The following is a 27,500-nucleotide window of genomic DNA, read 5'->3' as shown; positions in this document are numbered from 1 at the left end:
ATCTCTGATGTAGAGGAAGTTGGTCTGTTGGTTAGCGGTTGAGCTGAAATGGAATCAGGACTGAGCACTGTGGTGTCGTGACCTCAATACTGCTGATTTTTTATTAAAACATCTATTCTATTTAGCATGGGAATATTAACTACCAGGTAAAATCATTTCTACGTTCCCCTGCAGTGAGAAAAGAAGTGAAACCTGTCCCCACCTGTCAGAGATCCGAGCACAGCGGTTACATCTCATGTCACTATTACACGTGTATAACAATTAAACATGACATCTTACCTCTGAGCTGGTCGACGACGCTCTGCCCCGCCCGTTCCGTCACCCGCCCATCCTCTATCTCGTAGCGGTCATCCAGAAAACCCGCCGTAGCCTCAGAGAGGTGAACCTTGCCAGCTACGCCCAGCTGCTCCATCAGGTTGGCCAGGTTGACGTCGTTGGACCAGACGTCAAACTTGAATAGTTTCATTCCCAGGATGCCACAGAGCACGGTGCCCGTGTGGACCCCCACCCGCATGTCCACCGTCTCGGACGTCTCCTGGCAGAACTGCTCGATGGCCTGGATCATCCCGAGTCCCATCTCGATGCAGCAGTAGGCGTGCTCCTCCAGCGGCTCCGGGCATCCGGCCACACAGTAGTAGCAGTCGCCCAGGGTGCTGATCTTCTCACAGCGCGCTAGCTTGCACAGGTAATCGAAGCGTCCGAACAGGTCGTTCAGTAAACCCACCAGAGCCGGCGCCGATTTGTTGGCGCTCATCTTGGTGAATCCTACGATGTCGGCAAAGAGGATGCTGACCGGCTCCATGCGCTTCATGTTGAAGGGGCGGAAGATGATCTGGCCTCGCGGGATGGACGTCTTCTTGCGCTTGTTGTTTTTCGGGCTGGAGGATGAAGCTCCGGAGGCAGACGCCGATGCCGAGCACGCGCCGGCGCTATAGCGTTTGCCGGAACTCTCGCTTTCCTCGTCTCCTTGCTTCATCAGCTCGTTGGCCACTTTGCTGGGCATGACCGAGTGGATCATGCGCTCCTTGAGTGCTTTTTCTACCTCCAGTTCCTTCCCGTGCATGATTGCTTGTCCCACCTTTAGAAAAGTGCTGCGTGAGCGAACCTCCGACATGATGAACAAGTGGATGCCGATCGCATGGGCGCACAAGTGGAGAAGAACCTTCCCAGGAACTAGCCATAACAACGTTGCCTCCTGGGTTAAAGCCCACGATCCGGCACCATTTTGGGACAGGTGGATCCACCCGAGAGTCTCGAAAAGCACCGAGTACAGAAGTCCCAGCAGCACTGATGCATACAGGCGCAGGTGGAGCATGCTGTAGAGCAACAGCAGAACCTCCATACACAGAGAAAACGTCCCAACTGGAGAGATACAAGGAACCGAGTCTGACTCCTCCACACCACCAGGTGGCGATAATGTTCGATTTAAGCTTCGCTGCAAATCAAAATGAGCGAAGTCTGTGGTTTGTGTCTGCGCCGCCAGCGTGATGCAAAACGTCATTACAATGAGGAGCAGCGACGCCTGGTTATAGAGGCGGACGTAAGGCCGCGAGAAGGTGAACAGGATCAGCAGGAGACAGAGGATGAAGAAAACCGCCGTCGGTGCCAGAAAGTTACCAGGATGGCACCTGGAACCATTGACCCCAAAGTACACGCCCCAGAGGAGGGCGGCAACCGCCAAGTAAAGCAGCACGTAACGGAAGCGCCTCTGCGTCTGAGGAAAGCAGCGCTCCCGACACGCCTCCTCCAGGGTAGCAGAGTCGAACTTTGGGTCCCAGCATTGCGCCGCCGACCTCTCGAAGAGCTGGGGTACGGTCTGCTGACCGCGCAGGCTGCTGGCGACCGTCCGGCGGATCCCGGATTCGGCCGAACTGCAGCTGGACGAGATGCTGTACTTGCAGCGCTGACAGCTTTCGCTCCAGCTCGACGGCTCTTTCTCGATGGACACCCGCTTTGTGCTGCTAATTCGGATGTTGGCGCCTCCTCCTGCGCTGCCACAGCCGACCTCTGTGTTTTTGGGCACCAGCTGATGCTGGTGGGAAGATGCCATGCCAACAGGGCTCCTGAGGGTCTCACATATCAGGGAAAAAGGCACGAATTGTACTAAAATAAGAAAATGATTATCTGATGAAGCAAACCAGGAGCATTTATGTTTTCCCTCTGTGATGGATCTTCTCAGACCTGATCAGGTCATGATCTAAACACACTAATCCAGTCTGTGATCCGGTCCGTGATCAGATCTGTCCCTCTGACCAAAATCCGAATTTAAAAGCAAACTGAGCTCACTGGTGGTCTGATTACTGTTGAAAACAGTGTCTTAGTGCATTATGGGTACTCTGTGCGGAAATATTTAGACACGAACCTAATGCAGCAGGTTGCAGGATCTCAAAGTGCAGGACTTTTAGACAGGACACGCAGTCCACACGCAGTGATCAGGGGTGTTGCTCCTGCTCTGTGGAAAGTGTCCACGGTAAATAGTGGAATTTCACGTTCCACTCTCCACACACGAGACACGAGGGTACAACATTTCGACTCTTTCATGTTTACCATCACAACATTCCGGCGCAGATCGGTTCTGCGCACTTTTCGGCCTGAATTTCACAATTTCTTGCAACTTTCTAATCCGCTCGGAAACTCAGCCTGGCACCAGAGTCGGAAAACGTCGAGGGCACAGAAGTGAGCTGGTATTTTCCCTGGTGAGCGCAGTTCTCACTGGAGGAATGTAGAACGATCAGCGCGGATCCTCAGAACCCTCCGGTCCACTTTAAACCCCTAATAAAGAGCAGATTTATACCAGGTTGGGGTTGTTTTGCGCGGAGTGGATCCGGAGCCGTTCCTGTGTGAGCTGTGAACTTGTGTGTGGGGTTAGATACAGAGGGGCCTGTTTCCCACCCAGGAGCCCCGTCCTTTCCTGCGCTCCCACTCCGGATATACTCCCGACACTCCCACACACCGGCTCCTCTTCGTTCCTCACTAGAATCCCAGATTAAAGACTGGAAATGCTAAAGACACGCGGTTCTAGGTTCGAGGCCCGTGCGCACATCTGGCACAGCACAGAAACAGCAGAAGTGTGTTGGAAACACGGAGGCGCAGTAATCACCCGCCGAGCGCAAAATCAGCTCCAAATATCCCAACCGTTCCGGACCCCCCGCTCCGTCTCTCACGCCCCCGGGTCCTTGATCAGTCAGTCCACGCTTAGTCCAGCGGCTCGGTGTGGGCAGCAGCCTGGCTCACACGTCAAAGCCATGTTGAACAATGTTTCCACACTCGGATGGAAAGTTTGTCCGTGCAGGCCCGCACTTTCTGTTCAGAGCCCGAACCCTCCTCCAGTACCGACACGAACCCGCTCACGGTGCCTCTTCCACCCGGTACCACCTACATCCACCATCTCACACCCGACAGCACAGATCCCATCCTCACACACTTGGTCCGGGCTTTTTCGTTGGCATGCTTTTTTCTCTCGAATGCCAGACAAACCCTGAGCTACGGCTGGTGCGTCCTACACGGGGTTGCCAGATCCGCTCGGACTCCGCATGCTTGCTCTCAAACCAACTTGGCTATGACTAAACAACTGTAGCTCTGAAGAACCTGAGAAGATCTGGGAGGAATCCATCCTGCTCAAGCAAACAAGTACAGCAGAAGAATCCCAAATAAACACTGTACAAGAGAAATGACCATCACCAACACCACCACCACTACGGATACCATTAATAATAATAACAATAATCACTTATTCATTTTACTAAATACAACATTCCTGTCAGGGTCGTGGTGGGTCCCTCACACTGTGAAATGCTGCGGGTATCAGGCTGCACCATCCGGTTCCACGCACCTCACCAGGTCCATCCTGTTACTGTGGATAAATAATGGCTGGAAATCAGTAAAATGGTTAAAAATCAATATTAAAATGTCGTTAATATTAAAATGTCCACACATATATAAAAAAGGAGTCAGAGACTTCTTTTTTGACCATCCTGTAAGTGTATAACAATGTAAAGCTTGCTTGACTGTGGACAGCGCTGTTAATGTTCCACTAGATTATAATACAGATTTTTTTTATTGATAACGAATGATTTTAAAGGGATCAATAAAGTATCCATCTATATCTAATATTAAAAGTGTATTAGAATCTACTGGAACATTAGCAGCACTGTACACAGTCAAGCAGGCGTTACATTGTTATAAGCTCATAGAATGATGCAGTAAAGGAAGTCTATTGGTGGTTCTTGAGTTGACCATCAGGATTCAACCATTCTCCCTATGTATTTGGACACAAATAAGCCACCAGGTGTTGTAGAAGGACAGGACTACACTGAAGTCCATCTCAGTTCTTAATTCAGTGGAATCTGGTGTATTCATGGGTATAAATGGTAGAACTGGCAACGCGGCTCTTTTCTTCCGTTAGTTCAGTGGTTTCTTCCTCCTGCTGCATGGTGTCGGAATTTCAGCTGCTGTTCAGTTGTTCTGCTCTATAGTGTTGATCTAACACCACCAACACCAGCACACCACTACACCAAAACCTGCACCCCTGTTTCAGTAAAGGGGGAGCACATGGAGAGGTGTGGCGCCAAAACCAAACACGTGATCACAAGATAATTTAACAAAAATCCAGTTTTATTCATGTTTAAATAAAGTACAGAATCGTGCTTCTGCTGATGTGTACTGGAGGTCAGGGATCCTCAAACACTGGGACACTGACCACACCTGGACTGCAGAGCGCCCTCCACTGGTCCACGTGTCTACACACAGGAGGACCTGAAGACCCCACGCTGACCTTATTAAATATAAAATATCATATTTACACAGAGAGAGAGAGAGAGAGAGACAGTACAGTACATGCGAGTACAAGAAGGACTGTAAACAGATATACTATGTACATATACTGTATATTTATATAGAAGTTTTAATGCAGTATGACGCCCCCTGGTGGATAAGTAAAATAGAATTTACATTTTCTGTATTTAGCGGATGCTTTTATCCAAATTGACTTACAGTACTGTGACAGTGTACAGTCTGAGCTATTGAGGATTAAGGGCCTCGCTCAAGGGCCCAACAGCAGCATCCTGGCAGTGGCGGGGCTTGAACCAGCAACCTTCTGGTTACTAGTCCAGTACCTTGACCACTAAGCTACAACGTCCCTTTGTATGTATCAGAATAACAGCAAATAATTTATTAGAATCAAGGACAGAAGTTTTAGACCCCCTGAACATTTAATGCACTGATGCCCCCTTAATATACCAGCACTAATCACACCAGGGTTTACTCAACACTGTTCCATCAGTCCAGCTAAAGCACAAACATCTACTGCATATTTACACACAGCAATAAAACTGAAAGTAATCATTTATAAACAACAATACATTAATACATGAAACATGTTTTACTGACAGGTGAAGTGTAAATAATGGTGTTTAAAATCATACTAATAATGGCTTTAAATAAAAATATGATCTTATTAATTTACTTACACTTAGTGTTTTAATAAGCACTGAATTAAATAATTTCTAACATTAATATTTAGTATCTACAAACTAAATAATATGGACACAAATGTACACAGTTGTTATGCGTATAATAGGAAGCAGGAAATCAGAAGCATCACTTCATCTATCACCTCGACAGAACCCTCGTTCTCCTCATCCTGCAGGTCCAGGAGGAAAAACTTCATTTACACTTACAGCATTTAGCAGATGCTCTTATCCAGAGCGACTTACAATTATCATTAAATACAATTTGAGCAATTGAGGGTTGAGAGCCTTGCTCAGGGGCCCAACAGTGACATTTACATTCATTTAGCAGACGCTCTTATCCAGAGCGACTTACAAAAGAGCTTCCATAGTAAACATTACCTTACTCTAGTTTAAGTAGACAATTTGGCAGTGGTGGGGACTGAACTAGCAACCTTCTGATTACTAATCAAGTACCTTAACCGCTGAGCTTCCACCGCCCTACATTTCATCACATCATTATAATTCCTCACTGATAATGAGTGACTACAGCTGGTGCCTGGTGTCCATATAAATATGGCGAGTTTGGCTGCACCCATCAGAATGGATCAGTGGCTCCATTTGCCAAGGTCACATTATAATAAAAGGATGTTTGATCTAATCCAAGAACCACAAAAAAAAGAAAAACAGAATTTAAAGCTGCTTAAACAGGGGACAGTGTCCACAGTCAAGCAAGCTTTACATTACCGTAGGTGTGTGTGTGTGTGTGCACTCACCTTCTTACCTGTCTGAATCCTCTTAGTGAGGATGCTCTATTACAGAAATCAACAACACACACAATCTACAACTGATCCATCAAGTGATAAAGGTACCTGAACCTCCTGCACTGCTGATTGGCTGGGGGAGACTTCTGGACAGCCAATAGGAGAAAGGGTAGTCTAGAGCATGTGGAAAATAAAAACACAGCGCAACAAACACATCAGTTTCACAATATGACCAAAAGTATGTGGACACACCTCCTAATTACTGAATTGAGATGTCTTGGTGACACCCATTACCAGCAGGTGTATAAAGTACAGCTCTATTTTCAGGCCACGGTTCATTGAGCTTTATAAAGACCTGGTTTAACCAGTTTGGTTGGTGTGGTGGAGCTCCAGTGGCCCAGACCTCAATCCCAGTAAACACCTTCCTCTTCAACACCCTGACTAAGCTTCACGTTTGGTGTCATTCACTCATTAATCTTCACCAGCTTCTTCATCCCACTGAGGGTCCTGATGGGTGAGGTGCCACCTGTGAGCATGGCAGGAATGGACTTTTATAGGGGAGGGAGGGGGGGGGGGGGGGGGGGGGTCAGTGTGTGACCGGGCATCACCTACACTCAGCTTCACTCACTCACACCCAGAGGTGATTAAGAGCACATAATCCACCTTCTGCAAGACTTTAGGAGTTTGGGAATGATAATTATAACAATGTTAATAATAACTCTAATATTACTGCTATAACAATAATACAGTAATTACAATATTAATATTAATAATGACTAATATTGTTATATACAGTGTATCACAAAAGTAAGTACACCCCTCACATTTCTGCAAATATTTCATTATATCTTTTCATGGGACAACACTATAGACATGAAACTTGGATATAACTTAGAGTAGTCAGTGTACAGCTTGTATAGCAGTGTAGATTTACTGTCTTCTGAAAATAACTCAACACACAGCCATTAATGTCTAAATAGCTGCAACATAAGTGAGTACACCCCACAGTGAACATGTCCAAATTGTGCCCAAATGTGTCGTTGTCCCTCCCTGGTGTCATGTGTCAAGGTCCCAGGTGTAAATAGGGAGCAGGGCTGTTAAATTTGGTGTTTTGGGTACAATTCTCTCATACTGGCCACTGGATATTCAACATGGCACCTCATGGCAAAGAACTCTCTGAGGATGTGAGAAATAGAATTGTTGCTCTCCACAAAGATGGCCTGGGCTATAAGAAGATTGCTAACACCCTGAAACTGAGCTACAGCATGGTGGCCAAGGTCATACAGCGGTTTTCCAGGACAGGTTCCACTCGGAACAGGCTTCGCCAGGGTCGACCAAAGAAGTTGAGTCCATGTGTTCGGCGTCATATCCAGAGGTTGGCTTTAAAAAATAGACACATGAGTGCTGCCAGCATCGCTGCAGAGGTTGAAGACGTGGGAGGTCAGCCTGTCAGTGCTCAGACCATACGCCGCACACTGCATCAACTCGGTCTGCATGGTCGTCATCCCAGAAGGAAGCTGACGCACAAGAAAGCCAGCAAACAGTTTGCTGAAGACAAGCAGTCCAAGAACATGGATTACTGGAATGCCCTGTGGTCTGACGAGACCAAGATAAACTTGTTTGGCTTAGATGGTGTCCAGCATGTGTGGCGGCGCCCTGGTGAGAAGTACCGAGACAACTGTATCTTGCCTACAGTCAAGCATGGTGGTGGTAGCATCATGGTCTTGGGCTGCGTGAGTGTTGCTGGCACTGGGGAGCTGCAGTTCATTGAGGGAAACATGAATTCCAACATGTACTGTGACATTCTGAAACAGAGCATGATCCCCTCCCTTCGAAAACTGGGCCTCATGGCAGTTTTCCAACAGGATAACGACCCCAAACACAACCTCCAAGATGACAACTGCCTTGCTGAGGAAGCTGAAGGTAAAGGTGATGGACTAAACCCAATTGAGCACCTGTGGCGCATCCTCGAGTGGAAGGTGGAGGAGTTCAAGGTGTCTAACATCCACCAGCTCCGTGATGTCATCATGGAGGAGTGGAAGAGGATTCCAGTAGCAACCTGTGCAGCTCTGGTGAATTCCATGCCCAGGAGGGTTAAGGCAGTGCTGGATAATAATGGTGGTCACACAAAATATTGACACTTTGGTCACAATTTGGACATGTTCACTGTGGGGTGTACTCACTTATGTTGCAGCTATTTAGACATTAATGGCTGTGTGTTGAGTTATTTTCAGAAGACAGTAAATCTACACTGCTATACAAGCTGTACACTGACTACTCTAAGTTATATCCAAGTTTTATTTCTATAGTGTTGTCCCATGAAAAGATATAATGAAATATTTGCAGAAATGTGAGGGGTGTACTTACTTTTGTGATACACTGTATATAACAATATAATAATTACAATATTAATATTAATAATGACTAATATTTTTATATATATAACAATATAATAATTACAATATTAATAATGACTAATATTTGTATATATATAACAACATAATAATTACAATATTAAAATAAATAACTCCAATAATTATAGCTGTAACAATAATATATTAATTACAATATTAGTAATAACAATAACTTTTATAATTATAGCTTTAACAATAATAAAGTAATTACAACATTAATAATGATAATTATAATTACTCTATTATAGTTATAACTATATAATAATAACAATATTATTCATAACAACTCTAATAATTATAGCTATAACAACAATATAGTAATTATATTAATAATAATGATGGTAATACTAAAAATATGAATAATAAAGTAATAACAATAATAGTAATAATAATGAAATAAATATAATAAGAGTCTGTATGGAGGAATGATGGTGAATGTTCACACTCATTCTCATGTGACTCCTGTCCACCATCTAAAGATATCAGAACCAGTTTGATGAATCCTGTTTTCTCCAACATCATGTGGACGTCCGGGCACGTGGGCGTTGTTTTCATGTGGAAGAGATACCATGATGGTAGAGGTACCAGAATGCACTGCAGGACGATCCACCCCCAACATACAGGAGCTGAAGGAGCTGCTGGTAACGTCCTGGTACTACAGGAACCCCTCAGGTGTCTCGGCGGGTCAGAGGCAGGTGGTTTTAATGTTTTGGCTCATCAGTGTACACAGTTGTATTAATTTAAAATAAAAAGCAGCTGAATTCTAAATGAAGTTTTATTTTTAACACCCTACTGTTCCTCTGTTCCCGCATGCTGGTGCTCATGTGTGTTACCATCAACAAAAGGATTAGCGTGCAGTAAATAATCCCACGTTCCCCCACTATAACAGCACCAGAGTGAAAGTGAATGACTGAAGTCTTACAATACAGCTCTTTTTCCTACAGCACTCCTGACAGGGTTCTACTCCTGCTGAGCATCCTGATCCAGTTTCCAGACCCCTCAGAACCACTCCTGCCAATAAGAGTCAGAGAAAATGTTTCCATACAGTCTCTTCAATAAAACATTCACAACACAGTGAATATAGTGAGTACAGTGAGAACTCGGAGTACAGCAAGTACAGAGAATACAGAGAGTACAGTGGATATATAGTGGATACAGTGAATACAGGGAGTACAGAGAGTACTGTGAGAACACTAAATACAGTAAAACAGCAAATACAGTGAGAAAGAAAATACAGGAGTACCGTGGATACAGTGAGTACAGTGAGAAAGAAAATACAGCGGTGCAGTGGAGTATTTAATGTGGTAGATTTTGCTAAAACCTGTTTATATTTACATGCAAACACATTTCATATCATCACCAAAAACTAAATCACCCCAAATAACACAAAAACATCCAGAATAAACTTCAAACATTAAGATCAAAAGATTCTGATTAGCTTCACAGAAAGAAAAAACAGAATAAATAAAAGATCGAATAAATATAATTCAGTTTCCTACATGATTAAATTTTTATTTATTTGACACTAATTTTCTTTTATTTCTTGTTAACATTTTTTATTCATTCATTCACTCATTAATCCATCCAATCATCATCATCCGTTCATCCATTCCCAGGCTCGACGTTTTGAGTCCAGTCTAAAATAAAGCTGCTCCCCAGTATGAACCCCTTTAATCCCAGTTCCATTTTCTCAATCCCATCCTGCCTCTCTTACTGCCTCCTCCAGGGATTTTTGGGCTTCTCCTCAGGTTTGGGCTTCTCCTCGTTCTTGGCGAGACTGGCGAGCAGAGCGGGCAGCTCGTGCGTGATGGCACTCTCGATGTTCTCCAGCAGGCAGCCTCCCCTCCACCCGCAGTGCTTCTCCAGCAGTTTGAAGTCTCTGAAGCCGTTGACGTTGAAGAAGTCGCGGTACACCTCCGGCTCCGGCAGGTCGAACTTGCTCACGTTGGTTTTAACCAAAACAGATTTATAAATGTAGAAGCGGTCCGGATCGGCAAAGATTTCATTCATCACCTCGTGGGAGTTGCCGAACCAGCCCAGCTTCTCGTAATACGTTTGGAGATAGCGGTCCACCAGCAGGGCGTGGACGCGGACGCGGATGGCGTGGCGGCGCAGAAAGGCGATCTTGTTCTCCAGCTGGTTCTCGATAGCCTGCTTCAGGTCCTCTAGGAGGGAGATCTCCTCGTTCACCATGAGCGACACCGGGGTGTCGGGGGCGTACTCCTGAGGGTGGAACGAGCCGACGTACACGCGCGGAGGCTCCGTCACGTTGATGAGCGGTGCCAGGCTCCAGAAGAGGGCGCCGTAGACGCGCATGAGCTCCTGAGGTACCAGGCTGTCGGCTTTGTTCAGGATGATCCGGATCTGAGACTCGCGCCCCTTCATCTGTCTGAAGAGCGTCTCCAACTCCAAACCCACGTCCAGCTTGGTGGGGTCGAACACCAGGAAGATCAGATCGGCTCGGTCGATGAACCACTGGCAGACCTCGTTGTACGGGTAACCTGCAGGACGGCACAGCCATGTTTAAATGTTTACAAATGATATTTACCTCCTGCTTCTCTCGCTCTCGGAGTCATTCTGTAGATGTAGACAACCTGAGGCAACTAACAGAGGTTCAAAGAGGCCAAAGAATTTCTGCATCTGGTGAATGGAGTGGAAAACCTGAATCCCTGAAGCTGCCCACTGTACGGTAGATGATCCATAACGGACCAGGTGCACCCTATGGTGCAAACAGTTCATTTCCTAATGATGTTCCTCCATCTCAGGATCATGAGAACGGAGAAAAGATCTGATCGAAGTGACTCTGAGCATGTGAGCGCTGTTGATACCAGACAGGCTGCGTTAGAAACTGCTAATCTAGCAAACCTGTGCAGTAAAAATCATCCAGTGAGCGACAGTTCTGACAGTGGACAGTGCTAAGAGAAGATCGAGGACAGGACTGGTTCAAGACAGTATTTCAGCATTTAGCAGACGCTTTTATCCAAAGTGACAATACTGACACAACTCAGAGTTAAGGGCCTTGCTCAAGGGCCCAACCTGGCATTGGTGGGGCTTGAACCAGCGACCTTTCGATGACTAGTCCAGTATCTTACCTGCTAGGCTACAGCTGCCCTATAAAGCATCTCAGAACTCTCAGCACGTCTGACCAGTACATGACCATGCAGAAGATCACGTGGGGTTCCTGTCGTGTGTACCGAAGTCCCTAACAGTGCACACCTGTGTGTGTGTGTGTGTGTGTGTGTGTGTGTGTTACCTCTTTCCTGCTGTTTACGGTTCTCTATGATGCCCGGCGTATCCACCAGTGTGACCCGTTCCAGCAGTTTGTGTGGCATCTCGATGCCCACCAGCTTCTCCAGGAAGCCCTGACCAAACTTCTCTAGCGGCGAGAAGGAGCGGGCGGTGTCGGTCGCCATGACGATGCCCTCGATGGTGCGCACCTTCTCCCCGTGCATTATGACCGTGTACTCGGAGGTGGTGGGCTCGGCACCTGGCGGAAGGGAAGAGGTGTGTAACTTCATATTATTGTTCTTTAACTATTATTGTTATTAAATTCTTTATATAAATTCCTGCCCTGACTGAGGAGAGTCGTGCACTAGCACCCACACGCATGCAGTGCTCACCTGTGTAGAGCTCCTGAGGTGTTTTGTGCAGGTTCAGCAGGTAGTTGATCATGGTAGATTTGCCCACACTCCAGGGACCCAGGAACAGCACCATGGGTTTGGAGGCGATCTCAGCATCTAGAAGCCAGAATAAAGAACTCGAGTGGAACTTCATATTTAAAATAACTTCATATTTATTTGTATTTACATCAATATTTCACTTAAAAAACCCAAAATGATGATTTTTGGGAGGCACGGTAGTGCTGTCGCCTCACAGCAAGAAGGGTCTGGGTTTGATTCCCCCTCCGGATGAGCAGGGTCCTTTCTGTGAGGAGTTTGCATGTTCTCCCTGCATCCTTGTGGGTTTCCTCCAGATGCTCCGGTTTCCTCCCACAGTCCAAAAACGTGCAGTCAGGTTTATTGGGGCTTTTAGATATAACCCGAAGTGTGTGTGTGTGTGTGTGTGTGCCCTGTGATGGACTGGTGACCTGTCCAGGGTGTTTCCTGCCTTTCGCCCAATGAATCAGACCCACCATGACCCTGACCAGGAGACAATGGTGGTAAAACAGACAACGAATATATGATGTGTTTAGAGCTTGATAACATGCCAATAGGTGTATTTGTAGATGTGAATTTGACCATAAGTGTGTCCAAACTGAGACCTCCAGGTGTGCAGAGTTTACCTGAGACGTCGTGCTGTCGGAGCTCCTTGTACCTATAAGCCTCCTCCAGAGGTTTAATGGCCGTGTGATAGATGTGCTGCAGCTTCTTCAGAATCACTAGCAATCAGGGGGAAAAGAGAACATGCTAAGAACCTGTCTGTAACGATCCGCGTGTGATCATATGATCTGTGGTTGAGTGTATTTCTTACCTGAAAAGCGCTCTGAAGGACCGTCGGTGACAGTGCGGAGGGTGTCGTCGATGTGAGAGCGGTCCCTGGTCCTGAAACCCTCAGACGTGGTCTGATGCACTGTACACAGATACAAACAGAGAGATGGAACCTTTAGGTTCCCCAAACAGCCCTGCACTTCATTTTAACATTAATATTTATTCTTATTTATCTTTTATAGATGTTCATTTAAAAATAAGCTATACGGCGCTCAGGTGGCACAGCAGGCTAATGAGCTAAGCTCACTATCGCTGAGATCTCAAGCTATTGAGGTGATGCTATCTACTTGGCCAGGCGCTCAAACAGGCACGTCGGCCGTGTCTGAAGGAGGGAGGTCACTGGGCTTCACTTCTGCTGTACAGTCGTGACCTCTGCTGTCCGGTCAAGGAACCTGCACTAGTGGTGCTGTACGACCCTCTGTCTTATCGATCTGATCCTAAAACAATAGACCAGGTTACCACCTGAATAAATGCATATATTTATTATTATTTATGCTTTTTTATGTGTTCAGTCTACAGGAAAACTCGTCCTACGCTACAATACAGGACACATTCATTAGTGTTATTCATTTTTATTATATTATTTCATTACTGTGGAGAGACATTAACTCCGCCCACAAGCACAGCAGCTACAGGAACCCATGCGTTTTCGGACAGACGCAGCCGTCTGTATCTTCTGAAGCAGCTGAAGACGGGCGTTACGAACGTCCCGTGTCTCTGTAGGAACTGTAGGGTTATTTCTGTAGAGGGGTTATTTTTGGAACGGGGTAATTCCTGAGGGGAACGGTGTCGGTTTCAGAGCAGACAGGACAAGACGTCTCTGCTTTACAGAATCGTTAACACGGTGGGACTATAGAGGATATTAAGTTCTGGCGGAACCGTGAGCGCTTTATTAGAACGATCAATCATCTCTGATCCAACACACGTTTTATTCCACCCTCACCTTAAGATCTGTCAATAATTCAACCAGTTACAGGTTTCCACACTGAGACTGGTTTACAGGTTTAATGTAGGATTTCATGGATGATTGATGTGATTATTAACTTGATGATTAACCTGCTTCTTAGACATATCCATCGTTTTGTTCATGGCTTAATGGCTCGGTCTGAGGAGCATCGTCAAGAAGCTCAAAAATAAATCATGACCACAGTCTGTGTTCTGTACCTTTTACTGGACGTTTAGATGATGCCTCCTCAGACGATGATGGAGTTGATTCCTCTTCAGAGCTGACCTGCTCTTCTGATGATGGTTCGACATCTTCAACTGTCACTTCCTCTACAGTCTCCTCCACCTCCACAGGTTCCTCTGTCGGTTCCTCCTCTTCTGACAGTGTAGCACCTGCAGGAGCTTCATGTTCCTCTACAGGAGCGGCTTCTGCCATTAACCTTTCAATGATGGTGCTGCTTTCAGCCACAGGTGTAGGGGGGTCAATCTCATGTTCTTGCAGTTCCTCTGGTGTGGGGTCCTCCTCTACAGGTTCCTCCTCCACAGCCCCAACCTCATGGTCTCCTTCCTGAGATTCCTCTTCAGAAGCTTCTTCCTCCACAGTGTTCTCCTCTTCTTCATCTTCCATGGTGTCCTCACCTGCATATTCCTCCTCTACCTCCTCTTTTTCCAGCTCATCCACTACTTCAGTGTCTTCATCTTCCTCATCAGCAGGTTCCTCATCCCCATGAGAATCGTTTTCATGTTCCTCCTCCACAGACTCCTCGGATGTTTCCTTCTCCAGGTCTGAATCGTCCTCCCGGCTCAGTTCCTCTTCACTCAGCCCCTGCACATCCTCCTCCTCACTGGTTACACCTCCTTCAGTGGGCACAGACAGGTGAGGAGCTGTGGCGCAGGGCGGGCAGACGGCTCGTTCAGGAGCTGGCGTGTCGTTGGAGGAGGTCTGGCTGATCTCCTCAGCACCATCGCAGCAGGGGAACAGGTCACCGCTGTCCTGCTGCAGCTTCAGGTGCATCAGTGCTTCATCCTCAGGCAGCTCACTCACTGGATCTGGAAGAGACACGGAAACAGTGAACCTGCACCTCACTTACAACAACAGTGTTCAAGCTGCTTCTGTTTTATGGCTTTTATTTTATTTTTGTGTGTTTTTAGATTACTTCTGCCCACCTTGCTCACAGCATACAGTAACAATTTGGGATTTGTTTACAACCTTGGCAAAGAGACCACTGTTCCATGGATGCTGTTGAGCTGTCCCGATTTAAATAAGTACAGCAAACTCACCAGCAGTTCAATAACGTACAGTGTATCACAAAAGTAAGTACACCCCTCACATTTCTGCAAATATTTCATTATATCTTTTCATGGGACAACACTATAGACATGAAACTTGGATATAACTTAGAGTAGTCAGTGTACAGCTTGTATAGCAGTGTAGATTTACTGTCTTCTGAAAATAACTCAACACACAGCCATTAATGTCTAAATAGCTGCAACATAAGTGAGTACACCCCACAGTGAACATGTCCAAATTGTGCCCAAATGTGTCGTTGTCCCTCCCTGGTGTCATGTGTCAAGGTCCCAGGTGTAAATGGGGAGCAGGGCTGTTAAATTTGGTGTTTTGGGTACAATTCTCTCATACTGGCCACTGGATATTCAACATGGCACCTCATGGCAAAGAACTCTCTGAGGATGTGAGAAATAGAATTGTTGCTCTCCACAAAGATGGCCTGGGCTATAAGAAGATTGCTAACACCCTGAAACTGAGCTACAGCATGGTGGCCAAGGTCATACAGCGGTTTTCCAGGACAGGTTCCACTCGGAACAGGCTTCGCCAGGGTCGACCGAAGAAGTCGAGTCCACGTGTTCGGCGTCATATCCAGAGGTTGGCTTTAAAAAATAGACACATGAGTGCTGCCAGCATTGCTGCAGAGGTTGAAGACGTGGGAGGTCAGCCTGTCAGTGCTCAGACCATACACCGCACACTGCATCAACTCGGTCTGCATGGTCGTCATCCCAGAAGGAAGCTGACGCACAAGAAAGCCCGCAAACAGTTTGCTGAAGACAAGCAGTCCAAGAACATGGATTACTGGAATGCCCTGTGGTCTGATGAGACCAAGATAAACTCGTTTGGCTCAGATGGTGTCCAGCATGTGTGGCGGCGCCCTGGTGAGAAGTACCGAGACAACTGTATCTTGCCTACAGTCAAGCATGGTGGTGGTAGCATCATGGTCTTGGGCTGCATGAGTGTTGCCGGCACTGGGGAGCTGCAGTTCATTGAGGGAAACATGAATTCCAACATGTACTGTGACATTCTGAAACAGAGCATGATCCCCTCCCTTCGAAAACTGGGCCTCATGGCAGTTTTCCAACAGGATAACGACCCCAAACACAACCTCCAAGATGACAACTGCCTTGCTGAGGAAGCTGAAGGTAAAGGTGATGGACTAAACCCAATTGAGCACCTGTGGCGCATCCTCGAGTGGAAGGTGGAGGAGTTCAAGGTGTCTAACATCCACCAGCTCCGTGATGTCATCATGGAGGAGTGGAAGAGGATTCCAGTAGCAACCTGTGCAGCTCTGGTGAATTCCATGCCCAGGAGGGTTAAGGCAGTGCTGGATAATAATGGTGGTCACACAAAATAGACACTTTGGGCACAATTTGGACATGTTCACTGTGGGGTGTACTCACTTATGTTGCAGCTATTTAGACATTAATGGCTGTGTGTTGAGTTATTTTCAGAAGACAGTAAATTTACACTGCTATACAAGCTGTACACTGACTACTCTAAGTTATATCCAAGTTTTATTTCTATAGTGTTGTCCCATGAAAAGATATAATGAAATATTTGCAGAAATGTGAGGGGTGTACTCACTTTTGTGATACACTGTACAGGCAAAGGAACAGCAGTGACGTGTTTCTACCAGCAGGTGGTGTATTAGAGTCACTGTATCTCTCAGCATGATACAATTCACACTGTGCACAACTTTAGTTAGGACTCTTTAATTATTTATTCTTTTAAACAAGAAGCTGATTTTAATTCAATACCTGCACAATCCAAAAAAGTTGGGACAGGACAACGTGAGACTGAAAAGATGGTACATAAATGATCAAAAAAAGAAAAGTAGGAGTTTTGGTGTTACACATGTTAGATGTATCTGTGGATCAGTAGTAAGATAAAGCAGGTGCTAGACTGGCCTGTCTGCAGTCCAGACCTGTAGGGTGCTTTACAGACATGATAAGCAAAATAAGGGAACCGGAAATGACTAAAACTGAAAGAACAATCTGTTTGAGTCATGGTAGCACATCTGTCTGACAGGATGATTACGATCCCATGTTGTATGTAGCTGTTTCATAATTGTATGGACGTGTAGTATGGTGAATGTGCCGCCTCCTTGTGCCTTAAGATTCAGCTTCTTCAAGAACTCTGTTATCTAGAACTCTAGATCGTTTAGATTTGGGGTTTTGGGGCAAATTATTAGAACTTCCAAGGAGGCGGCACATTCATCATACTACACGTCCATACAATTATGAACAAGAATTGTGGAAGAAGTCTGGAGGATTCCATTTCTACTGGTGCTTCTAATAACACAAACATCTCCCCTCATTAGCACAGCAGTCTGGGTGTTAAATTCGGAGGTGCGCACGGCCGCCCGGGTGATTCAGATCTAACGCTGAACTCCGTCACGGGTACTGAAATGCCCTTGGTGTGAATCAGATCCTGAAATAGCAGAGAACAGCAGGTACTGTTTAGTGTGGACGGGTAACTGGAGCAGGGTTTAGTCCACGCCTGACATTGTACCCACATTAACACGAGTCTCGCTGACGTACATCGGTCCGCTGTTAGCGTTAGCATCCCGCGGGTGTGAAGTGTGTACGGTCCTGCTGCACACCGTTACTAGCAGATCATTAGAATCTGCAGGTGTCCAGATCTCATTTGTACTGCGGTCACGTCTTTCGGCTTGGTTGCTATGGTAACAATGCCAGCGTACCCACGCTGAGCGATACGGTAAAGGTGACAGACAGCCAGTTAGCTGCTACCACCGGCATGAGGTTCCACATTGGACTCAATGGACAGTGTTGACGTCCAGTCGCATGTTATATTGTACAGCAGCTAATCACATGACCATCTCTCATACATACTTAAACATGTGACCCCCCCCCAACGCAAACCACACGTTTTTACCCCCCCCCACACACACACGGCGCATGCAGCTGCTGCCATTTCAACACTTTATTTCTGTCTCAGTGACCTTGTAGAGGAACAGCGTGAACAGCTACACTACAGATCAGGTTGGATTTTTCGGGGGGATTTTCCTGCACCCTCCTCACACACATTTCAATTACAATTCTTAAAGAAATAGATCAAAGAACCATCATCACAGAATCAAAGAGCGCCGAGAGCGAATCAACCAGCACGTCTCAGGATCAGGGCTCCTGTGATCGGGACGTTTTCCTTTATTTCTGTGCTGTGACCGTACTATCAAAATCGTTTCGGCGGAGGGGGCGTGTACGAGCAGTGTGGGTGTGGAGAGTGTAATGGAATTGGATACGTCTAAATAGAGATAATTGAGATCATTTTTGCATAGTTACCATTTCCACTATTCATTCATTTATTAATTGTTAATGGTAATAAAGGCTGGAGCAGCCGAGCAGTTAAGATACTGGACTAGTAATCTAAAGGTGGCTGGTTCAAGCCCCACCACTGCCATGTGGCCACTGTTGGGCTGTTGAGTAAGGCCCTAAACCCTCAATTGCTTAGACAGTATACTGTCACAGTACTGTAAGTACTTTGGATGAAAGCGTCTGCTAAATACCGTAAATTAATTTGACTTTCAATTCAACATTTTATTCATATTTTATGGAGGTGAGCACAGAGGACCACACTACTCCCTCTGTATTCCTCCACCACTCGTGCCCAGTGTGCAGTGAGGAGACGAATCCCTGCCCAGCTTTGTATTTCTTAAACACAGCCAAATTTTGTCCTGTGACTCTATGAAGACTATGAACGCCATTCATCTATTCTAACATTTAATACGGAAAAACTACAGTTCCCACAATGCATTGCATATTAGCAGCACACTGGTGCTGTACTGTTGTGCAGTGATTGTATATCAGGGAGTTCCCTCTATCTGTGCATATTTGTCACTTTTAAATCCCCTCGGTTGATCAGCTTCATGTGGAAGCATTTTTCTTCTGATGGTCTCGAACAGAGGAACCATGAACACTGAACACTGTTGCCTGATGTTTTTTGGTGACTTCCTAAACAGGTCGTCAGTGTGCTTCAGGAGAGCTTCCTACAGGTCAGTCAGTTCTGGAAGGACTCACAGCAGTTTTCTCTTCTCAGAAGATAACAGAGTGTAATCGCCAGTCTGATAAAGTTCCAGGGATTTACTTCTCATCTCTGTCTGGACTTTGTCTGCAGCACAGCGCTGCTGCTTGTTGAGACCTTTTGCTTCTTCGCATCGCTGGAAATGTTTGACGTGATGATCTGATTCAGCGGAGCTGCAGTAATCAGGACTGAACGTGTCGAATCTAATTACATTCTAATTAATTACATTCTCTTCATTGTTTGAGTAACTACTCAAGGGAGCAATTACTTTCCATACGAAGTCCACTGGGGTTAGATAAACTTTAGTCTTCAACAAATGAGATGATTATAAAGAATATAAAACTATATTTTGCAATTATAAATTATGCCTTTTTCTGATAAATACTTTTTCACAGCACTGTACATCACGTCTAGACCAGCAGGAGTTCGATAACTGAACACTATCCAGGTAAATCCAGGTAAATCCAAGCAACCAGCAGTAAAAAGTCCAAAAGTAAAGTGGAACAGTGGGTGCTGACAGGAACAGACGGTCCTTCATTATACCTGCGCATGGTGGAACTTCACAACGCTGCATTTAGTTTACTTTTAGGATCCCATTATGTCTCGTTAGGAGCACAAACCCTGGACCCCTGAGCAGGAAACCACTCACAGTGTTCAGCTGCAAATCTACAAAAGCATCTGGTGGAAACCTGAGGCTATTTTACAGGACCAGGTGCACCCTATGGTGCAAACCCTCTTTTCTAATGATGTTCCCATATTCCATGATGTTAGGGTCCCTGTACCTACTGTGACAGTCATACAAAAGGGGGTTTGATGAACACCAGACTGTTCCCTTCACGCTCCCCTATAGAAAATTCTGGAGGAACTTCAGGAGGAGAACAATCTCTTCCAGAAGATGATCTTCTCCTCCTCAGAACTTGGATGAAACTTTACCAACAATGACAAACTGTTCTGGCTCTTTAAAATAAATGCAGTGCTACCTGTTTCTGATATTTTGTCCAACACATTTAAACACACACAGGATCTTACCAGCAGTGGTGAGAGCCAGAAGGCCGAGAAGGCAGCAGCACAGAGCGAGCCTCATGGTTTCCAGTGCCGGGGGTGATCAGCTCGTTGTGTGTGCTATATATACCCCCCTCAGAAGGGCAAGGGGCACATGGGGCATGGAGAGGCATGGCGGGGACAGGCGTATTGATTGGCAGCAGCTGGCTGGACCAATCAGAGAGTCTGTGTAAAGGTGAAAAGGAGACAGAGACATCTGAGAGAAGATCTGAGCTGCACCACTGAACCATCACCAAACCCCCAGCAGAACAGAACGTCTTTAACCCTGCAGGACAAAAACATCTAAATATAATATAAATATAATTATCAGCAAAATTCTTGTTTTTATATTCTAGTATTTATTTTTATTTACATTACAAATATTTAATTGTATTTTTTTATTCTAGTTTTTAAATCACATATCCTGACTGGAGCTGTGTGTGTGTGTGTGTGTGTGTGTGTGTGTGTGTGTGTGTGTGTGTGTGTGTGTGTGTGTGTGTGTGTGTGTGTGTGTGTGTGTGTGTGTGTGTGAATTAATGTTTAAAGATATGAAACAGCGCCATCTAGAGTCACACAGCTGTCAGTAAGGACAGAAACTGGAGTAGTTCTTGTTTCAGTGAATCGCATGAGTCGGTTCAGCTCACCAATCAGAACCGACTCCTTGGGCTGAATGACTCTTTATTCAGTATCACTGCTGTTTGTTTCATCTCTCTAAAGTGAAATTCTGATTCCATGATTGTTTAAAACATATATTTCTATAACATAAATCATAAACTGCCAAAAATATATTACAATATATAATAACAGTCTTATTCCATTAACATGTTAAACAATAAGATGTGATTTATTAATGATTATCAAGACAGTCTACAGTGTGATTACATTTGTATAATATTTATTTAAAGTCAGCAGTCCTTTAGTTCATCCTTCATCCCAAAAATCTAATTAAATAAGATTAATAATTTTGATTTATTAGGTTTTAATTGTTTTCTCTTTAGTTTTTTGCATTTCTTTCTCCCGTTACCAACTGTGAGTTAAATATTTTTTTGCTATTGACCAGGACTGAAGTGTAAATACCAAACTAGTATTTACCTGAGAAAACCACAAGCATCATGGACCTAAATGACTTATGTTTTTAATCTATTTATCATTGATATAATAATAATTATAATAATAATAATAATAATAATAATTATCTAGAACATTTTTGAAAGTTTCACTGTTTCCCATCAGTTTGTACATTTCTGATGAGCAGTATTAATCTCTTAAACTTCATAAATCTATAAACTGAGTCGACTCCCAAGATTCACATAAAAGAGTCGAGTTCATTGTTAAATGACTCTTCATTACTGAGACCCAAACGCAGGAGAGTGAGAGTGAGAGAAAGTGAGAGCAAAAGAGAGTGAGAGAGAAAAATTCCACCACAGTTGACAGGCGTCGTGTACAGACGATGCTGCTCTGTTTTACTTCTTCATCTATTTATTCTGGAGTTTCTTTTCTGTTGGATTTACCTCACTGAGGTTCTCTGATCTCACTGAGGTTCTCTGATCTTTGTAAACACTCATGAACTTTAGCTGAGGACTAAACAGCAAAGAAGATTAAAGAAGCCACTGCTTTATAACAGCTGATTATTTTATTGATCTCTGGATTGATTTCATGTCCCGGAGGAATTAAAAGTTTGATCAATCCCACTGAATCTGGGAGAGAAGAGTGAGGTGATAGAACTATAGCACGGTAAGATTTCATTTTACTATAGTACTGAACTACATGTGAGAATACAAGAGCACAATAGAGTACAGTATAATATAGAACAAAACAACATAGTATAGAACAGAATAACGGAACAATATACTATAGAACAGTATAAAATACAACAATATATTACAGAACAAAGTATAGAACAGTAGAGTAAAGAACAATTCACTATAGAACACTATAGAATAGAACAGTATACTATAAAACAGTCTAGTATAGAACAGTTGAGTATAGAACACTATAGAATAAAACAGTATACTATAGAAGTCTAGTATAGAACAGTATACTATAGAACACTATAGAATAGAACAGTTGAGTATAGAACAGTATAGTATAGAACAGTTGAGTATAGAACACTATAGAATAGAACAGTATACTATAGAACACTATAGAATAGAACAGTATACTATAGAACACTATAGAATAGAACAGTATACTATAGAACACTATAGAATAGAACAGTATACTATAGAACAGTATAGAATAGAACAGTATACTATAGAACAGTATAGAATAGAACAGTATACTATAGAACACTATAGAATAGAACAGTATAGAATAGAACAGTATACTATAGAACAGTATAGAATAGAACAGTATACTATAGAACAGTATAGAATAGAACAGTATACTATAGAACACTATAGAATAGAACAGTATAGAATAGAACAGTATACTATAGAACAGTATAGAATAGAACAGTATACTATAGAACACTATAGAATAGAACAGTATACTATAGAACACTATAGAATAGAACAGTATACTATAGAACAGTATAGAATAGAACAGTATACTATAGAACACTATAGAATAGAACAGTATACTATAGAACAGTATAGAATAGAACAGTATACTATAGAACAGTATAGAATAGAACAGTATACTATAGAACAGTATAGAATAGAACAGTATACTATAGAACAGTATACTATAGAACAGTATAGAATAGAACAGTATAGAATAGAACAGTATAGAATAGAACAGTATACTATAGAACAGTATAGAATAGAACAGTATACTATAGAACAGTATACTATAGAACAGTATAGAATAGAACACTATAGAATAGAACAGTATACTATAGAACACTATAGAATAGAACAGTATACTATAGAACAGTATAGAATAGAACAGTATACTATAGAACAGTATAGAATAGAACAGTATACTATAGAACAGTATAGAATAGAACAGTATACTATAGAACACTATAGAATAGAACAGTATACTATAGAACAGTATAGAATAGAACAGTATACTATAGAACAGTATAGAATAGAACAGTATACTATAGAACAGTATAGAATAGAACAGTATACTATAGAACACTATAAAATAGAACAGTATACTATAGAACACTATAGAATAGAACAGTATAGAATAGAACAGTATACTATAGAACAGTATAGAATAGAACAGTATACTATAGAACAGTATAGAATAGAACAGTATAGAATAGAACAGTATACTATAGAACAGTATACTATAGAACAGTATAGAATAGAACAGTATAGAATAGAACAGTGTAGAATAGAACAGTATAGAATAGAACAGTATAGAATAGAACAGAACAGTATAGAATAGAACAGTATACTATAGAACAGTATAGAATAGAACAGTATACTATAGAACAGTATAGAATAGAACAGTATACTATAGAACACTATAGAATAGAACAGTATAGAATAGAACAGTATAGAATAGAACAGTATAGAATAGAACAGTATAGAATAGAACAGTATACTATAGAACACTATAGAATAGAACAGTATAGAATAGAACAGTATAGAATAGAACAGTATAAAATAGAACACTATAGAATAGAACAGTATAGAATAGAACAGTATAGAATAGAACAGTATACTATAGAACAGTATAGAATAGAACAGTATACTATAGAACACTATAAAATAGAACAGTATACTATAGAACACTATAGAATAGAACAGTATAGAATAGAACAGTATACTATAGAACAGTATAGAATAGAACAGTATACTATAGAACAGTATAGAATAGAACAGTATAGAATAGAACAGTATACTATAGAACAGTATAGAATAGAACAGTATAGAATAGAACAGTATAGAATAGAACAGTATACTATAGAACAGTATAGAATAGAACAGTATAGAATAGAACAGTATACTATAGAACAGTATACTATAGAACAGTATAGAATAGAACAGTATAGAATAGAACAGTGTAGAATAGAACAGTATAGAATAGAACAGTATAGAATAGAACAGAACAGTATAGAATAGAACAGTATACTATAGAACAGTATAGAATAGAACAGTATACTATAGAACAGTATAGAATAGAACAGTATACTATAGAACACTATAGAATAGAACAGTATAGAATAGAACAGTATAGAATAGAACAGTATAGAATAGAACAGTATAGAATAGAACAGTATACTATAGAACAGTATAGAATAGAACAGTATACTATAGAACACTATAAAATAGAACAGTATACTATAGAACACTATAGAATAGAACAGTATAGAATAGAACAGTATACTATAGAACAGTATAGAATAGAACAGTATACTATAGAACAGTATAGAATAGAACAGTATAGAATAGAACAGTATACTATAGAACAGTATAGAATAGAACAGTATAGAATAGAACAGTATAGAATAGAACAGTGTAGAATAGAACAGTATAGAATAGAACAGTATAGAATAGAACAGAACAGTATAGAATAGAACAGTATACTATAGAACAGTATAGAATAGAACAGTATACTATAGAACAGTATAGAATAGAACAGTATACTATAGAACACTATAGAATAGAACAGTATAGAATAGAACAGTATAGAATAGAACAGTATAGAATAGAACAGTAATATATTGATTAGACTGTACTGGTCACTTGGACCATCAGTTAAACGTGACGATGTTTATAAACCCAGAATTAAGGGGGTAAAAAGGCTGAGATTTGAGGCCGAGGTTCCTCCTGAACCTGAACCTGAAGCACGTGGAGGTTATAATGAAATACTACAGGTTATCGTTACTACTGGAGGTGTAACAGATCATTAATGTAACACTGATGTCAATTTATTAGAACTTAAAGAACGTTATGAGAACTTACAGAATGGAAATGTGCTCGTGATCCTAAATTAAAACCACATTTAAGAAGAGAGAAAGTTGCTCCTGGAGAGTGTGAGCAAGGGGATTTTATAACATGGACACGTCCACATTTACAAAACAATCACTTTAACTATTATCTAAACTTTGGCACATGAGCTGCGGTTGACGTGCGTACAGAACTGTGGGGTGATTAATGGCCCGTTACACCACTAGTAACAACACAGTAAATATTTAAAAGCTGGAAATAAGAGGATCTGAATCTTCTCAGCTTCAGGCTGCTGTACCACAGGGTTCCACATTTTGCTTATAATATTATTACACAGTAGATCAGAAAAAGCTCAGAGCATCAGTTCTAACATGCAGAAATACTCTAATAATTCAAACCAGGGGTGGTGAGGTGGCCTGGTGTTTTCATCAGACTCGGGCTCCACACCAGCTTCAAGTGGCCCCGACTGAGAATGAAGCAGAATTTCCTACTGCAGAGCGATACTGATGCAACCGAGTGCAAGAGCTCAGCTAGTGTCTGCAAGAAAACAACAGAGACAGAGTGTGTGTGTGTGTGTGTGTGTGTGTGTGTGTGTGTGTGTGTGTGTTGGGTCATTCAGTTTAGTGGTTTGGTAAATATCACAGAAAGACATTCCTTACTGGTGAGACGTTAACCACCTCAGTTCCTGTCTCTCCTACACACACGCTGACGGAGCGGTCCCTGCAGGGTGCTGTACTTCCAAAATAAACACGCAGAGAATTCCTCTCCTCCTCCTCCTCTTTCTCCTTCACCTCCTCCTCTGTCTTCAAGGGAAAGGAAAGAAATGGAAAATCAAATCGGAGACAGAAACACAGACCTGGACCCACAGATTTAAAGTGTATGTCCTGAGAAATGATCGACATTTCCTGTATTTAGCAGACGCCTTTTATCCAAAGCACCTTACAGCACTGTGACAGTATATTTTTTCAAGCAATTGAGGGTTAAGGGCCTTGCTCAAGGGCCCAGTGGCAACCTGGCAGTCGTGGGGCTCTAACCAGCAAGCTTCTGATTACTAATCAAGTACCTTAACCGCTAGGCTACGACTTTTAGTCAATCTCAGTTTTATTCTCCTGTTCTGTGCTTCATAAGCAACTGCATGTTCGTATTAGGAAACGGGTCTGCACCACAGGCAGGTCAGTCTAGCACCCGACAGCACTCACAGCCACATAGCTCACAAGCAGCGTACGTTGCTCCAAAATGTGTAGATTTCATTTCGGAAACATGCTGGTGCTGTTTGAGAAATCAAAGGTCACTGCCATTCAGTACTGGTTTTCAATCTAGCCTCCTAACACAAGATCTTTTTTTCTGATTGTCTGAATCTTTCATTGATATTATGCACAGTAGAGGTGTTCCTAACTGTTGGATTATTCTCTGGAACATTTCTGACACAGGCGAACCATGGTCCATCTCTGCAGGCATTGATTTTTAAAATAAACCTCAATAAAGTTAACGAGGTGAAATATCTGTATGAAATATTGACATTCATGCACATCAGCATGCACGTTCAGAAGCACGTTTTCTGAACCAACACACACACACACACACACACACACACACACACACACACACACACACACACACACACACACACACACACACACACACACACACACACAGAGTCCTGCTCTCAGAGTGCAGCTGGTGTGTGTTATTGTTTATAAGCTTGGCTTGTTTCCTGCATTTTTGCTCTGCACACAGAAAAAAACAGACTGAGAGAATGTGTTGCAGACTGAAGAACGTACACGTCTCAAACTTCTAACGGTTCTAACGTAAGTATTGAGCCCGCTGTGGTCCCTGGGGCCCTCAAAGCCTTAGATCTTGTTTTATATCCTCATCATGATCGATGCCCTGCCACAGTTTAATGACAGACATCCACTGACGGTTCATTGGACTTGATTTGGTTTGTGTGCTGACAGAGTAAAAACGGTGGCCCCTGTGGCCCTCATAGAACAGGGTGTGCCATTCCAAACTACGTCCAATCAATGACTGAATACGATGCAAGAAATCAAGGGCCCAAATGAGGCAACTTAGCAGTGTTAGGTCTTCTGAGCAACCTTCTGATCGCTGGCCCATAACCTCAACCTCTGAGCGTGTGTGTGTTACCTGTAATTCTGCTCTCACCAGCTTTCATACTGAGTGGTTCAGCTTTTTAATCAACAGCTCTGATCCAAACTCTGAATTATT

At 43.1% G+C, this 27,500-nt stretch overlaps 3 protein-coding genes and 1 long non-coding RNA gene across 6 annotated transcripts in view; 1 reads left to right on the top strand and 3 right to left on the bottom strand.

Moving 5' to 3' along the window:
- adcy9 (adenylate cyclase 9) overlaps positions 1-2,091 on the bottom strand; it is a 17,362-nt gene extending 15,271 nt beyond the window's left edge. Inside the window, exon 1 of the mRNA XM_062989617.1 lies at positions 280-2,091. Within this exon, the coding sequence (XP_062845687.1) occupies positions 280-2,050 (1,771 nt within the window). The 5' untranslated portion in view covers positions 2,051-2,091. The remainder of the gene's footprint in view (positions 1-279) is intronic.
- Positions 2,092-4,596: 2,505 nt separating this feature from the next.
- On the bottom strand, positions 4,597-6,454 carry LOC134304359 (uncharacterized). Its single transcript, XR_010007832.1, has 2 exons — positions 6,320-6,454; positions 4,597-4,774 (listed from the first exon to the last, which is right to left on the bottom strand). It is a non-coding gene; the product is annotated as an uncharacterized LOC134304359 (long non-coding RNA).
- Positions 6,455-9,661: 3,207 nt separating this feature from the next.
- Positions 9,662-27,500, bottom strand: part of LOC134303892 (sarcalumenin-like) — an 18,791-nt gene continuing 952 nt past the window's right edge. For 2 of the 3 annotated variants that reach the window (XM_062989356.1, XM_062989357.1), the window contains 10 exons: positions 25,955-26,080; positions 25,676-25,814; positions 21,939-22,008; positions 20,416-20,713; positions 14,277-15,107; positions 13,096-13,194; positions 12,908-13,003; positions 12,246-12,362; positions 11,879-12,112; positions 9,662-11,126 (listed from right to left, as the gene is read on the bottom strand). In XM_062989356.1, the coding sequence (XP_062845426.1) occupies positions 10,336-11,126; positions 11,879-12,112; positions 12,246-12,362; positions 12,908-13,003; positions 13,096-13,194; positions 14,277-15,107; positions 20,416-20,470 (2,223 nt within the window). In that variant the 5' untranslated portion in view covers positions 20,471-20,713; positions 21,939-22,008; positions 25,676-25,814; positions 25,955-26,080 and the 3' untranslated portion in view covers positions 9,662-10,335. The remainder of the gene's footprint in view (positions 11,127-11,878; positions 12,113-12,245; positions 12,363-12,907; positions 13,004-13,095; positions 13,195-14,276; positions 15,108-20,415; positions 20,714-21,938; positions 22,009-25,675; positions 25,815-25,954; positions 26,081-27,500) is intronic. The other variant, XM_062989355.1, reaches the window with a different exon arrangement.
- The window catches only part of glis2a (GLIS family zinc finger 2a), an 11,443-nt gene continuing 5,823 nt past the window's right edge, over positions 21,881-27,500 (top strand). Inside the window, exon 1 of the mRNA XM_062989358.1 lies at positions 21,881-22,161. The gene's annotated coding sequence lies outside the window, so the exon portion shown is untranslated. The remainder of the gene's footprint in view (positions 22,162-27,500) is intronic.

Source organism: Trichomycterus rosablanca, chromosome 27 (genome assembly GCF_030014385.1).
Source record: "Trichomycterus rosablanca isolate fTriRos1 chromosome 27, fTriRos1.hap1, whole genome shotgun sequence".
Lineage (NCBI taxonomy): Eukaryota > Metazoa > Chordata > Actinopteri > Siluriformes > Trichomycteridae > Trichomycterus > Trichomycterus rosablanca.
This window is presented reverse-complemented; position numbering and strand designations above follow the sequence as displayed.